Source organism: Podarcis liolepis, assembly GCF_965112155.1.
Source record: "Podarcis liolepis genome assembly, chromosome: 4".
NCBI classification, from domain to species: domain Eukaryota; kingdom Metazoa; phylum Chordata; class Lepidosauria; order Squamata; family Lacertidae; genus Podarcis; species Podarcis liolepis.
This window is the reverse complement of record NC_139558.1, coordinates 36230716-36245672: the sequence shown is the minus strand read 5'-3', so window position 1 is coordinate 36245672 and position 14957 is coordinate 36230716. Positions and strand designations below refer to the sequence as shown.

Below are 14957 nucleotides of genomic sequence, written 5' to 3'. Positions count from 1 at the left end.
CCTCCAAGGGAAGAAGGCTCAGAGCCCAGGGATTGGTTGGTGGGACAAGTGGAGTGGAAAAGAGAGAAAATACTGGGAGGAGGTGTTGTAAGCAGGGCTTCGTGAGCTGGGAGAGTCTGTGGCAGAGAGCAGTCTAGAATCAGACATAAGCTGAAATGGGAGGTGGAAGGCCAAGAGGCAGAGTTAGGCTTGTGAAGAGGCACAGGTGTTTCCCCTTCCTGCTGTGACAAGCTACTGCTCCCCCTGGTCTCCCAGAACCAGGAGAGTCATGAAGTGGGAGGGGCAAAGCAGGCACACAGGCACAGTCTCCAACTGCTCGAAAACACTATGGAGAGAAGATGGGAGGTGGGAACCTTTAGTCTTCATGGGTGCAAGACCTGAGTTGCTGTGCTCAATAGGCCTGACACTCCTGTGTGGGATCCTATTTTGCTAATAAAGAGTTAACTCCAGCTTGCTCAGTGTGATGTACTGCTGGTTCGCTCCTGCCATAAGATCAGTGATCCCGTTGAAACAGTGCCTCTGGTGCCTGCTAATAGAAAGGAGGGGAAGTGATTTTTGCCAATTCCGCCTCCCTCCCCTGCAAAAGAATATTGACTCTGAATATTGAAAAGCCTCCCCCCATTTTTTTGGGTTAGCAGGAGCCTCCACTAGATCAAATGCTTTTATCTTTGAGGATGGGCATCTTTGGATCCAGCCCAGTGAATATTTGTTGAGTGAGTGTAGACGACATACAAGATTTACATTGGGGAACAGTTTGAAGGCAAAGTGACATTATTGTGTTATGGTTCTGGGTTTGATTCAGACTAAGGGTGGTGTCCATCTTAGCAATTCTACTAGCACAACCACTTCACGCTGTGCAGTGGGACTTCCACTCCCTCATCTCTCACCACACATGCCCTTAATCTGCTCTAGGTGGTTTGGGGAACCCCAGAACATATTTAGAGAGTATTGGGGCAAAGTGAAGGGTTCTGTTATGCTTTCAAAAGTGCTTATGCTAGTAGAAGTGTTTAGTTGGATACCTCCCAAAGTGAGTTGCGCTCAAACCCCATTGAAATCAATGTAGAGAGTTAACAAGCTCCAGTGAAACCAATGGGATTTATTAGCAACACCCTGTGGCTATAAAATTATTGACCAAACACTGATATTTGAAGGTTATCTCCCTCACCCATAAACCAGCCCTTTTTCCTTTCCCTTCACGTATTTGTTATATCAAACTTCTGATTTGTGTTTTAATGAAGGTTCACTTCCAAGTGAACTTAATCTTGAGTTCTTTTTCATTCTTTCACTTTTGGAATATAATTAAAGTAGCTCTAAATTGATTGTCCAGTTCAGAAGTGAAATGATTGCCTTATCTTCAAGGGTCAAGAACTTCCAGCAGCGTCCAATCACTTTATCAGCAGTCATCTAACTCGTGGTGTTATCTGATTTTTTTAACAAAAGGCCTCATTTTCAGGGTACTTGGAAGTCCTGCTGGCTTATTCAAGATGAGGATGAAGCACACACTACCTGTTAACAGACTTTCTCTTGATTATTACTTTGCATGTCTAAGGGCTAAGACATTGTGAACTTTACATGGATGATGATGTAGCAGGTGATGAATTTTCATTGAAGGCCGACTGAAGCTGGCATATTTCCTGCCTCCCCCCCCCCCCCGAATTGTCAAATAGGGATTCCTGCCAAACTGTATTTGGGTTTTTTCTTTCTGGAAGGGAATTCTGGTTGAGCGTTTGAGCTTTCGCCATGTTCGGCAGATGAACAATTTCCAAGGTTTTCCTGTGTTAGTTGTTTCTATTCATGTTGCTTACTCAGTGTTACGCTGGTTACAAAGGCAGTACAGCAGAGCTTTCCAAACTCTTGTGTCAGTGTGTCGGCTGCGGTGTGTAGGTGTGTTGTGTGAACACTCTCTGCTCTCCTCCTAGGGCTGAGAAGGGAGTGGGCAGCCTGCTGGTTTGCTAATAAAACTGAATTACTGTGTCGCGAAATGATACATGCCTAAAAAGTGTGTCACCAACATGAAAAGCTTGGAAAGCTCAGCAGTACAGTGAACTGAGTTGGGGTGTATCAAAAGAAACCTGTTGACTCAAACAGGTATTGCAGTGCATAACTACTATTATTTACAAAGCACCTAAACATTTTTCGGCAGCGTACAGAGATTTAAAACAAAAACAAAAACAAGGCAAGCTCATAATCTAATAGAAACAATACAGAAGGAATGCGGGATGGGAACAGAAGATGAAAACAAGCAAATGCAGCTACCAGTTCTAAAAAATTGCATAATTGTTGTTCCAGTGACTGGCTAGTGAGGAAAGAGAAGGAGACGGCAGTTGGTCACAGCCTCCTCTCTCCTTGATACACACATACTTTGGAGTGGGCTCCTTGAAGTTGAAGGACACATCGCTGGATGATTCATGACATTCAGGTGTGTGGTAGGTTTTTTCTACCGCACACTACTTTCTGCAGATTTGGTCTCAATTCTGAGTGGTGATGTTGATCTGTAAGCTGGACAGCTTGTCCTCTTAACAGCAGTGTGTCGTTTATAGGGAACAATTAAGGGATGAAAATTCTCCTTCATCAACAAGACTAGTATGCAGCCAGTGACCAAATTACTGCTTTGCCGTAAACTTTTGTGTACCTGTCTACCCTCTGATGCAGCCAGATGGAAATGGCTGTTGAAGGAAAGGGGTTCTGGGAGAAGAAAAGCCAGTTCAGAGAACAGGTTTCTCAGTGGCAATCAGCCATAATAACTAAAAACGGGACCTCTTATTACAGGCAGCATACGTCTGATTATCACATGCTGAGACAAAACCAGGGGTGGCTATTTCTAGCATGGCCTGGTTGGGATTGTTCATGGGGCGTATAACTGGGTATTGCTGAAGGCAGAATGTTTGACTAGATGGACCTTTGGTGTCATCAAGCAACGCAGTTCTAATCGGTGGTTGTCAGCTGAAAGTGCCTTCTCCCCTTTCTCTCCTAGGAAGTGGGTGTACACCTGCTACCATCAGCCTGAGCACAGCTGGCTGGGGGACTTAAGACTGACATGACGGCTTGTTTGGGGAGCAGGGCGATGGGAAACTGCAAGGGATTTGTGGGTGGAACAGTGTATGTGCTTACTGCTCTTTTCATTTTTCAGTCAGCTGGGAAGTGGCTGACCCAGCCAGCTGAGAAAACACAGACACACAGACACACACAGACACACACACACACACACACACACACACACACACACACACCAGCATTTACTGGTTTACTGTATTTTTTAACACCTGCCACACACCTTATTTGCATGTTGAAGCGAATCTGTGATTCAGCAGAGCTCTTGTTTCAAGTGTGCAAATTATGAACCAGGGCAGTTGTGACCATGAGACGTGCCTTTCCTGAAACCAACAATTGTGCCCCAGAGAGCAATGACATATCGGATATATATCAGAAATCATGCTCTGCTGTCAGCAAGAGAACTTGGTGACTCTGTAGCCTCACCATCATTGCGTGTATAACTCTCAGACATGTGGAACTCGCAGACATTGTGCTGACACACTGGTAGAATTGTAGAGGTCGAAGGGACCTACTAGCGTCGTCTAGTGCAATGCAGGAATCTTGTGCCCAACATGGGGCTTGAAACTATGACCCTGAGATTAAGAGTCTGATGCTCTACCGAGGGGCAGGGCTTTACCACATGCCTCTGTCCCCCCTCACACATTTGTTTATGTGCCTGAATAGGGCTTTTGAGAAACTGCATAGTCAACAATGTGATTCGCCAAGGCTCTTCTGTGGCCTTCATTGCATCGGAAAAGCTGTTTGCCTGCAATGATCAGTTTGCAGATGACAACTGTGCACACTCACGTTGTGATGATGAGAGCCTTTGGGCCTTACAGTGACTATTGCTGAATCAGCAGATTATTTACCATTTAATATCCACTTCTTGTTTTTTAAATAATAAACATTATTACAATAAACCCTGTATATATCTATCTATCAATAAACACTCTGTAAGATTAAATTGTGTGAAACGTGAAAAATGTATAGATTACCTTATACTGTGCCATCAGTGTTCATTGTGCTTTGGACTATCACCAGCAAAAAGAAATGGATCCCTTCTCTGAAGAGCATGCATTCAGAATTTTGACAGTGGGGAAAGTAACAAGAAATGGAGAAGGGAGGGAATTGGTAGCAAGAGATAAACGTAGGCAAGTGCATTTAAACCCCTTCATTAATTGTATATGGGTGTGTGTGTGTGTGTGTCCCTGTGTAGAAAAGGTTGATGGGAAGTGTGGCTTCTCAGGCCGTCTGCTGATGTCCACATGTTCAGCCTTGATGTCTGCATATGGACCTCTAAGGGAATCAGAAGCTTGATCACACAGGTTCCAGCTGCTGTGGAAGTCTACCATGCAGGCTTTCCTGGTTCAGATGTCGATGCCTAATGTGTAAACACCATCCCTTTATGTACCTGGATTCCCTTCACTCAATTCACTCATGGAGAGAGCTATACTTGTGCTCAGTTATGATATCTGAGTGATAGGGGGATTTTTGCTAAATGAAAATACTTCCAATCTAGATCTCTTATTTCATGCTTATGTAGGGCCTTGATAGCCAAAGGTACTTTCCTGTTCGGCCTATCCATCAACAAACACACAACTACATGGGAAATGAAAGTAACCACAATAACAAGCTTGAATACAGGAGTCTTAGCTCCAAAACCCATGATAACCGGAGGCAATATTTAACTCTACAATTACCAGCTACTATACCCGGTACTGGCATTCAGACCCTGGAGAGTTGACCAAGGGTGAATACGTATAGTCTTTAGGCCAAAAAACATTAGCCAGCCCTGATATAGACAGTGGGGAGAATTTGATAGGTGGGTGAACTGAACTTGCGAGGGGAAGGTCTTGATCCATTGCCATGGTTTTATTTCAAATCTCCATCAGACTATTTTGGCTGAATTGTAACTTCAGGAAGTTAAGACTTTTAGAATTTAGCTTTGCTCAGAGTTGGAATATAAAAAAAACCCCAAGCCAGCTGCTGATGCTCCATCAGTTTTGGAGCAATACAGTTCCTTTAAGTGTATGCAGGAAGCTGCTTGGAGAATTTCATCTGTTGTTTTGTTCCTTGTATGTCAAAAATGCCAGTAGCCCCCTGCCACTTCCTTGTTCCTCTGATCTTTTGTGCTGTCGTCCAATGCAACCCATTTTATCTGTTGTTTCAGGGCTTCTCTTGTCTGACATTACAAAGATTTCTCCCAGCTGTTTCCCCTTCCCTTGTTTCATCCTTCCCTTCAAAGGCTATATTGCTTTTTGTTGTGTACACCTGCTTGTTCAATGAGATCAGAGTCCGTCCTCCCCAGAATTTAGTACAATTTATGATTTTAAACAAGTAGTATTACCAATAAAATGTATGTAGGTCTTTTTTTCTTTTAACATGTTGGCCAGTTTTTCCCCCATGTGTGCATGAACCTTGTGTGTGTGTGTGTATAATCTATACAAAACTATAAAAATGCTTACAACGATCAGTAACCCAAACAATGGACTTATTGCTTCTTACATTGCCAAATCATTCTGCAATGCGAAGTAAATAAAAATTGACTGTTTTATGGAAAGAAGCTGGCTTATAGAATGTGTAGTGAGGCCTATTATTGTTATGCTTTTATGGTGTTATGGTGTAATTCCAGGCTAATGAAAAAGAGGAAGCAAAACTGTGCATGTGTATGTATGTATTGTATGTATGTACTGTATGTATGTACCAACCTAGCAGTTCGAAAGCACGTCAAGGTGCAAGTAGATAAATAGGTACCGCTCCTGCGGGAAGGTAAACGGCATTTCTGTGCGCTGCTCTGGTTTGCCAGAAGCGGCTTAGTCATGCTGGCCACATGACCCGGAAGCTGTACGCCAGCTCCCTCAGCCAATAAAGCGAGATGAGCGCCACAACCCCAGAGTCGGTCACAACTGGACCTAATGGTCAGGGGTCCCTGGTTGTAAAAGGATATTAATTTCTAAATCAATATTAACCTTCCAAAACCTAGAAAATATTTAAAATTATTTATGTTTTATTTATTAGTTTGTAAACTTTTTATACTGCCTTTTCTCCTCAGTGCTCAAAGCAATGTAGATGGCAGTTACCTTATATTATTAGCATAACAATACTGTGAGGAAAGTTAAGGCATTCAGTTAGATTCATGGTTTACAGTTCTTCGAATGTGAACCTTGGTTTTGCACATTTACACCCAGCTTTGTGTGGACAGGTGGAGTCCCCCAGCCTCAGATGACCCCCAAGCGGAATAATGACTCAAGACAACGTGCTATGGGATTAGAATTGGCCATAAGATTCACCTTCTGTTGTGTGAGCAGGGAGGTCCCTCCCCCTACCTGGCCGATCCCCTGGCAACGTCTCCCCAGGCGGGATTGGGCGATTGGCTGAGGTAGGTGGAGAACACCAGGTATCCAGCCTGGGGTGGGTGAAGCCAGCCCGTACTACCGGGCGCCACACTGGGATCCGAGGGGCTGCACGCGACCACGCAAAAGGTGCCCCTTATTTGATGTGGTCATCCCAGCTGTTACTCATTAGGGCTTCTTTATATTGTCGACCAATATCGCCAACCAATTTTGAAGTGGTTTCAGCCCTATGCTTAAAGGACAAAGGGTGTGACCCTGCTAATTCTTCTGGACCTCTCACTAGTTTTTGATACTACTGGCCATGGTATTTTGCCCCTAGGCTGTTTTTGTTATGAGGTCCCTCTTGTCCCCCTTTCTTTCCAACAGCTACATGAAGCTACTGTGAGGGGTGCCAAACGTATGCCGATGATTCCCTACTTTACCTTTTTTTTTTTTTTTTGACATCTGAGTTAAGTGATGTGCTGAAATTGGTAGTGGAATGGATGAAGGACAATAAACTGAAATACAACCCTGAAGAGGAAGACACTGAATGTAGTCGGTTCATCTACTGGAGGAGACAGTGTTCTTTCTGTTCTGGATGGGATTGCACTCCTCTCCAGGGATCAGTGCTTCGCCTGGATTCAGATTTGTCACTTGAGATCCCTGTGAAAGAATGTCTTTCCTCAGCTAAGGCTGGTGTGTCAGGTACAACTTGTCCTAGACTAGGATAAGCTTTGCTAGCCTTCAGGTGCTGACTACTGTAATGTGGGGTTGCCTCTGAAGGTGCAGCTATTTCAGAATAAAGCCGTATTTTCAACCACAAGTGCTTAGACTTTACCTTTAAAAGCCTGACATGATTTGGGGCTTGAATACTGAAGGATCACTTCCCTTCTCAAAGATGAAGGTGGTTATGTATTGAGGACACTTCTAGTGGTCCTCCACAGAGTTCACCCTCCCGAGGAGCAGTGAGTGGCAAACAGAAAAATGGCCTTCTCAATAGTGGCACCTTAGTTATGGTAGTCTTGGTTTGGGACTACGTTAATTTCTTAGCATCAGGTACATGTACAAATTAGATGGGCTTAATATATTTATCGGCATACAATTTCCCCATTTTTATAAGTTTTAGTATGTATGATTTTCTTTTGGATTAAGGGTTGGCACACATCAACTTTATGAATGTATTCTAATGAATGATGCCTAAAATACAATAAAAATAATCTGTATATGAATCTCAGCACCTGGTGGTAACTTGATAATTCTTCCAGACTTCATAAGGTGTTTTTTTTGAGCTGCTGCTTTTATTGTTTGTTTGTTTTGGAATTATTATTACAGCTGATTTTTTTGCCCTTGTATTTTTTATTGTGATTTCTTTGTAAAGTACCCTGGAAACATGGATAAAACCACTGTTTTGTGTTTTTAATTTTATATAAGAGGAATTTTTTTTAATGTGGTGGTTGGCTGCAGCAACTGTATGCTACTGGTGTTCTTCATTATGACCTTTGTAACTGCTGCAAGAACAATCACCACATAACATGAAATGGCTGCAGCTGAATATTTTGTTACAGTGAGTAATGTAAGCATTGTAGTAAAATAGATCTTAACCTGAAATACTTTTCTCTTTTCATGCAGTTTTTCCTCTTCAAAATGGGAATGTTGCCATAGTGACCGGAGGCACTAGAGGAATTGGTTACCATACTGTGAAGTATTTGGCAAGACTTGGCATGCACGTCATAATAGGTACTGTTGGTATTGCAATGATAAAAATATTTATTAACAATGTAATGTCATGTAATTTGATTTAATTATTAGTTACCTTTGCATCACATTATTTGCCCCAGGAGCTCTGAGTAGAATTGCAAGCCTAGTCATCACCCTCATATGTTGGTTCAGTTGAGAGATGATGATGATAACTCATAGTCTCTTCCATAGACATAAAGCAAAGTAAAATTTAGCACCAACAGTAATGCATTGAAATTATGGAACATTGGCCAGGATCCTAGAGGACTGCAACCAGTAGGGGTTACTTCTTATGCAAAATAGATTCTTTCAACACAGTTTGATTTTCCAGGTACAAGGTTCTTGCGAAAGCTATGTGGAGAAAATAAATAACAACAATACTAATTGCTGTGCTTGCAGAAGCTTTTTTTGCGGGTACCGAAGATATAGATTAGGCATAGGCAAACTCGGTCCTCCAGATGTTTTGGGACTACAATTCCCAGCACCCCTGACCACTGGTCCTGTTAACTAAGGATCATGGGAGTTGCAGTCCCAAAACATCTGGAGGGCCGAGTTTGCCTTTGCCTGATATAGATGGAGTCGAAGTGCGTTCCGCTGTTAAAGTAAATGGCACCTTGTGTTCCCTGGTCAGTATGGAACAAATGATAAAATTAATGCCGTTGTTAATGAAGTTGATTAAATTGGCCTGTAAACTAAGGACAAGGTTTGGAATTTCGAGTACAGTGGCATCTCTCTGACCTCTGGGTTGTTGGGGTTTTTTTTTTGGGGGGGGGGTTGGAAGCTCATAAAAAGCATCAAGTTCAATGTTTGTCCAAATTTGAATTACATGCAGCTGAGTTCCATGGTAGCTGTGATTATGGTTTGTTTGTTTTTTTAAGCTGAAATGTCATTCATTTGCATTTCACTCTGAATGGCCTTATTTTAGTTCCTTAAAATGTGCCAGTTTGTGTATTTGAAGAAATGGGTGGCCTGACTTCCATGTCTGTTTGGGTTACCTTGTCAGTAGTTAGAAAAATTTCAGTCTGTGACTTGGGTAAACAAAATGTCTCTTCTTTACTTTCTAGGCAGCATTAGGCTTGACAGCCTGTATCATCTGATAGACAATGCACTGCTTTACATGTCTTCTAAATGTTCTAATATAACTGCCCCTGCCGTGACTGCACTTCAGGAGATAAAATGTTATTTTTATTACCTTTTCCCTAGCTATGTAACACAGTAAGACTAGAAAGAGTTTGGCATTTCATCTGCACAGGGAGATCCTATGTGACTACGATAAAATATACTTGCCAAGGCTTCGTGCTACAAATAATTATAGGCACACAGCTATACTCCTTCTGTTACATAAATAGTAGAGAAGGAATATGGAAAGTTTTCCACCTTAATTCTTATCACCAATGAAAAATTAATATCTGACAAAATAAACAGCTGTTTATGTTTTACCAAGACAGCATGTTCATAGAAATAATGATTTTGAGATACTGATAACAAATCATCCTGGAAAGTACACTGATAAAAAGGAAGACCTTTGGTTGGGTTTCTATGCACAGATACAGTTTTGCATAGCTGAGGTTCAGATCATGGAAGATGCTACAGTGAGCAGCATTCTGAGTTTCTTGTATGAATTTCAGAATGAAAACAGGGCTCTTAGCTGTCATCCATCACTTTTTACCAGCTGGTTGCTTTGAGTAAACCTCTTTATGTTGTCATTTTAGTGTTGATTTATATGTTCAACATTATTTACATTTAGCTTTTATTGTAAAGTGAGTGTTTAATCTCAGCAATTTATGAGCCTTTGAATTGCAATTTCTTTTTGCATCCCTTCACATATACACTCCACATCAGTATTTTCATCCACTACATTTGCAGCAAGCCAACCTGTAACAAAAACGTTTGTTCTTTGGCCTTTCAGAATGGTTGGTTTTCTTCTGCTTCCTTATTTGTGGAGACATTGCTTATGGACAATCCTTACTGCTTTATTTTTTAGCAATATTTGGGTGAAAACGAAAAGAACTAGTTGCAACCAGTTCTGTGTGCGCAACAGAGCTCTGGGTTTGGTTTTATTTAACAGCAGCCACCTCCACCCCATGGCAAACTGCTTCTGGAATAGTGGGAACTAGTTGGAATCTTGGTCTTGTCACGCAGCAAGTCTACAAAGAGCTGTGGATCTCTTGTTTTCTAATAAGACTGCTGAAGTTATCCTGACCCCCTGCTGCTTCCTGGTGTTAGGGAAGGGCCTGTTCCAAGGTTTTTCTTTTAACCAAGTTTCACAAACTTATTTCAAACTTTGTTTAAGAGGAGAACCCAGGCTGATATGAACCAAACTTTGCGCCAGTGTGTGTGTGTGTGGGGGGGAAGGAGGCTCATCATAGTCCAGGCAAACAAGGGAATTTATTGGAGAGGGTACATTCACCTAAGATAGGGAGTTAAGGGAGTACCTGAGTCCACAGTCCATTCCTGATCTCTTATCTATCGTTAAGTGGCCAACAGCAGAATTTCTGAACTGAACTGCAGAAGCAGTGCAATTACACAGACTTAAATGCACATCAACAACAGTAACTGAAGAAGCACCCAAATCTTCCCCTTGCAAACTGAAATATGCATGCTTGGTAAGCAATTACTTAATTTGGCTTTCCTTCTGTTGAAGTCTGTGAGTATATAACCTACCACCCCCTTTATGAGAGGCAATGTTACTCTGTTTGGAGTGTGGAATGTTAAATTAATACAATAATGTTGTTTTTGTTTTAACTACTTATATGTGTTTTTATATCGTATTTTTATCTTGTGAACTGCCCTGAGATCTTTTGATGAAGGGCTGTATATAAATCTTAATGATAATAATATAGAATTTTATGTATTCATTTTAAAATATATATGTTACCTTGAGAGTTTAACTTAACATAATATATTAACATAATAATTTAAAAGTGCAGATTAAAACAAAAATAACAGACTAAGAAAATACAACACAATTTCTAGAAGACATGTTTAGAAATATTATTCATCTGGAACTGCATCCATATGGAAGTGCTCGGGTTTTCTTAAAATAATGAATATGCAGCATGAAATATGTTAATATGCAATATGTTGTCCAGATGAAATTAATATTATCAGGACTTAGACAAGACTCTGGAGGCTCTTAATAAGCCTGCTTGCTGTACCGCAGCTGATGGATGAGGAAGAAGATCAGATAAAATTCTTGCAGGGATTATCATAGAAGCTTCCTTTCCCCCCAGCATAGCTACATCCAGTACTATGGCACACATTGGATTTTAATTCTCTGCTGTAGAAAATCACTTAGGCTGAAAAAGTGAGGAGATTGGATCTCATGCCCATAGCTTCGTTCAATGAGAACTCCATGGATATGGCAGTTTTACTGGAGGGTTTGTTCGTTGACACTGCATCTATTTTTAGGGATTAGGATCAAACTGAATGTTTGCGCTGTGTAACCCCAAGATTATTTCTATGGTGAAAACAAATACTGTTAAGAGTTATTTTCCCTCTTTCTTTTGTTTAACTTTCTTCCTGCCGCCCCACCCCTCTCCACTGTTAAATAAAAAGAGATCAGCCAGGCAGTGCTGATATAATTGAAAAGCTGATCTAATAGATGCAGAGTCAATTGCAGACCAGTGTTCATGTCAGGAGTTTGCAGACAAAAATTGCTGTGTCTATAACTTTTAAATCTTATAAAGACTGCCCATTTGAAATGGTTACATAAGATTTTATTTGGGAAGTGTGTGTGTGTGGGTAGATTGCATAGGAGAATGAAAGCTATAGTGAATGCTAGAAAATTAACCAGTTACAAACTACTTTCAGAAAAAGCACAAGGAAAATGAATGTGTGTGTGATCTTTTTGGTCAGCTTTACATTTACCTATAGGCATTGTTGCACAGCGATCAGGACCTAAGGGATATTCTTTAAAATCTGTGGCAAGTAAAGAATGATTGTTATGAAAGTGGAGAGACTGTGGAGTTATTAACTAGCTTAGAAGAGTTCAAATTAATTTTGAAGGTTTGGCTATAGGCTTTTGCTTTGGGTTTGACATGAAATACAGAATTTGTCCTAAAAATTCAACCTGAACATTCATTTTGATACCTCACCCTTCAGTGCAGATATTTCATTACAACATTTTCCTGTTTTGCTAATGGTTGCAGGGACCAGCTTGATATTCAAAACTGAAATGTAGAGTTGTATCCAGAATTTATGCCAAATAATCTTCCCATATTTCTCCACACCTCTGCCTTCAAGGAAAATAAGACATATATTACTGTTCTTTCTATTTCCTCCACTCCCCAGCTTGCCTTCTATCACTGTGCCATTGAGAGCGTGCTCACTTATGGCTTATGTGTGTGGTACGGAAGCTGTACTACCCAGGACAGGATGGGGTTGTGCAGGGTTGTTAAGGCAGCAGAGAGCATTGTTGGCTGCCCACTCTCCACCTTAGAGCAGATTTATGCCACAAGGTGCCATAGGAAGGCACTGGACATAGTAAAAGATCCATCACATCCTGGTCACTGTCTCTTCGAGCTCCTGCCGTCAGGACGGAGATACAGGACGATGAAGACAAGAACGAGCCGTCTTAAGAACAGCTTCTTCTCCAGAGCGATCTCGGCCCTGAATGGGAAGCCCAGACTTTGAAAGTCATCTAATCTCCCTTGCTGTATTATACTGTATTGTTTAATTAGTGTTTTTATGGAGCAGTCAAGTAATTTCGTTGTCCCCGAAGGGGGCAATGACAATAAAGATATTATTATTATTATTATTATTAAAATGAATGCAAAAGTTGATCATGTATTTGAACATCAGTGTATTCTGCCTTTACCTGCATTCCCTGCCCTCACCTCACTAAAATGTATCAGAGGGTAAGCTGCTTCAAATACAGAAATGTGCCATAAATTTACAAACCAAGTTTCAGTCCTTAAGTGAGAGAAAACGCATCACATTTCTCTTGGCTATTTACAGTTTAGTAGCGCTGCAGAGAGCTTGCTGGGGAGACCATGCATTAAAAAGGGACTCAAAAATAACTTAAACAAGGTTTCAATAACAATAACAAAAACTCCCTATACACTAAATACATCATCATCATCAACAACAACAAACCAGACCCAACCACCAACCCATCCCCCAGGGTAATGGGAGAGCTAGGTGCTGCTCCTTATATACTACACCCAATTGCTGACACAGCTTAATCAATACAACTCAGCAGCACCTGCTATGTTTCACAGCTGTAAAGCTGGGTCTCGTTATTTGCTCTGGCCCCTTAAAGACATACACATCGGGTGTAACAATGATGAACCTTTACATTTAAAGAAACAGTTCAACAATTTCTCCCTTTCTGTCTGTCATAGCTTAATTGAAAATAGATGTGCAGTTGGGCTGATATCTTATCTGAAACATGTATTTATGTTCTGAACGTGTACCAAATTTTATTCCAGTATCTCGGTGTTCAGGAGAGATGCTGTGTTTTTAAGTCAATACTGAATGGGCAATTAAGCTTTTCTCTACTAAGGCCTTATTTCACTCAGCCAATAACAGAATTCTTTCTTATATTTATTGTAACTCCTCCCTCCCCTTCTCTGCTTCCTTTGCTTAAACATTTAAGAATTTCAGGTTTCGGTTTTTCTTTTTGCAGGATTTATTATTGCGCTTTAAGTCTGTACTCCGCAATATTGACAGTTTTTCACAGTTATTTTTCTCTATCTTTATTTAATAACAGCTGGAAACAAGGAAAAAGAAGGCCAAGAAACTGTGATGAAAATAAAAGAAGAAGCTTTAAATGCAAAAGGTACTTCTATATGCCTTTCCAAGCAAAATTAAAAATCAAACCTCTTCATCAATGTATTTTTCTCATGGGCACTTTTCAGTTCAAGGTACTGATTGTGTGGACATTTCACAAATATGTATGTGACACTTGTCATTGAAGTAATCGATTGACCATGTATAGGGCAAGGTAATCTTGCAAGGAAACTGGTCATAAGCTGTTAAGGGCCTTAGATACTAATACAGTGATATCTCAGGTTACAGATGCTTCAGGTTACAGACTCCGCTAACCCAGAAATAGTACCTCAGGCTAAGAACTTTGCTTCAGGATGAGAACAGAAATCGTGCAGCAGCGGCACAGCGGCAGCAGGAGGCCCCATTAGCTTAAGTGGTGCTTCAGGTTAACAACAGTTTCAGGTTAAGAACGGACCTCCGGAACGAATTAAGTACTTAACCCGAGGTACCACTGTAGTTATGCCTTGTCAGGACAGATTTGGATGTAAATAAATGATAGTTGTTCTGACTGGATAAGGGTAGTGACATGTTCTGCCTTTCTTCTTCCCCAGGATCTATGTGCCAGTGCTCCTTTAAAGCAGTTCTCGCCCATCCATGAGGCGGGGTGAAGCAGCCCCCTCAGGTGGTGGAAGCGCAAAAAGTGGTCCATTGCTTCTGATGCTGGCAAAATGCTCCCTCTCACCAACTTTCAGTGAGAAGAAGGCATTCCAGCATGCAATGTTGCCGCTCCCTGGTGTGGAGGAGACGAGTGCCAAGGCCTTGCAGAATGCCCCCCCCCTTGACGAATTTTGGTGAGGGGGGTGTTCTGGCAGCGGGGGCAGGTGGGGCATGGTGGGGGAGCAGGAGGTAGCACATTCCCATTTCACCTCAAGTGGCAAAATGGGACAGGCTGCCCCTGTTTTATAGTGTGCTTATGAGAGCTTGTGCAGCCCACTGATTCTCACCATAGCTGCTGTTGTTTCTAGCGACGCTGAAGAAGGGAAAATGGGGCGCTTTTTTTCCAGCCGGAACTCATTTCTGGCACCTCTCAGGTGGGCACCATTTGCCTTTCTAAGAGAACGAGGGTGGCATTCGTGGTGAGTT

General features: G+C 41.5%; 1 protein-coding gene across 3 annotated transcripts in view; it reads left to right on the top strand.

Moving 5' to 3' along the window:
- DHRSX (dehydrogenase/reductase X-linked) overlaps positions 1-14957 on the top strand; it is a 104180-nt gene that overhangs the window by 17578 nt on the left and 71645 nt on the right. For all 3 annotated transcript variants that reach the window (XM_083502069.1, XM_083502071.1, XM_083502070.1), the window contains exons 2-3: positions 7995-8102; positions 13816-13884. In XM_083502069.1, the coding sequence (XP_083358195.1) occupies positions 7995-8102; positions 13816-13884 (177 nt within the window). The remainder of the gene's footprint in view (positions 1-7994; positions 8103-13815; positions 13885-14957) is intronic.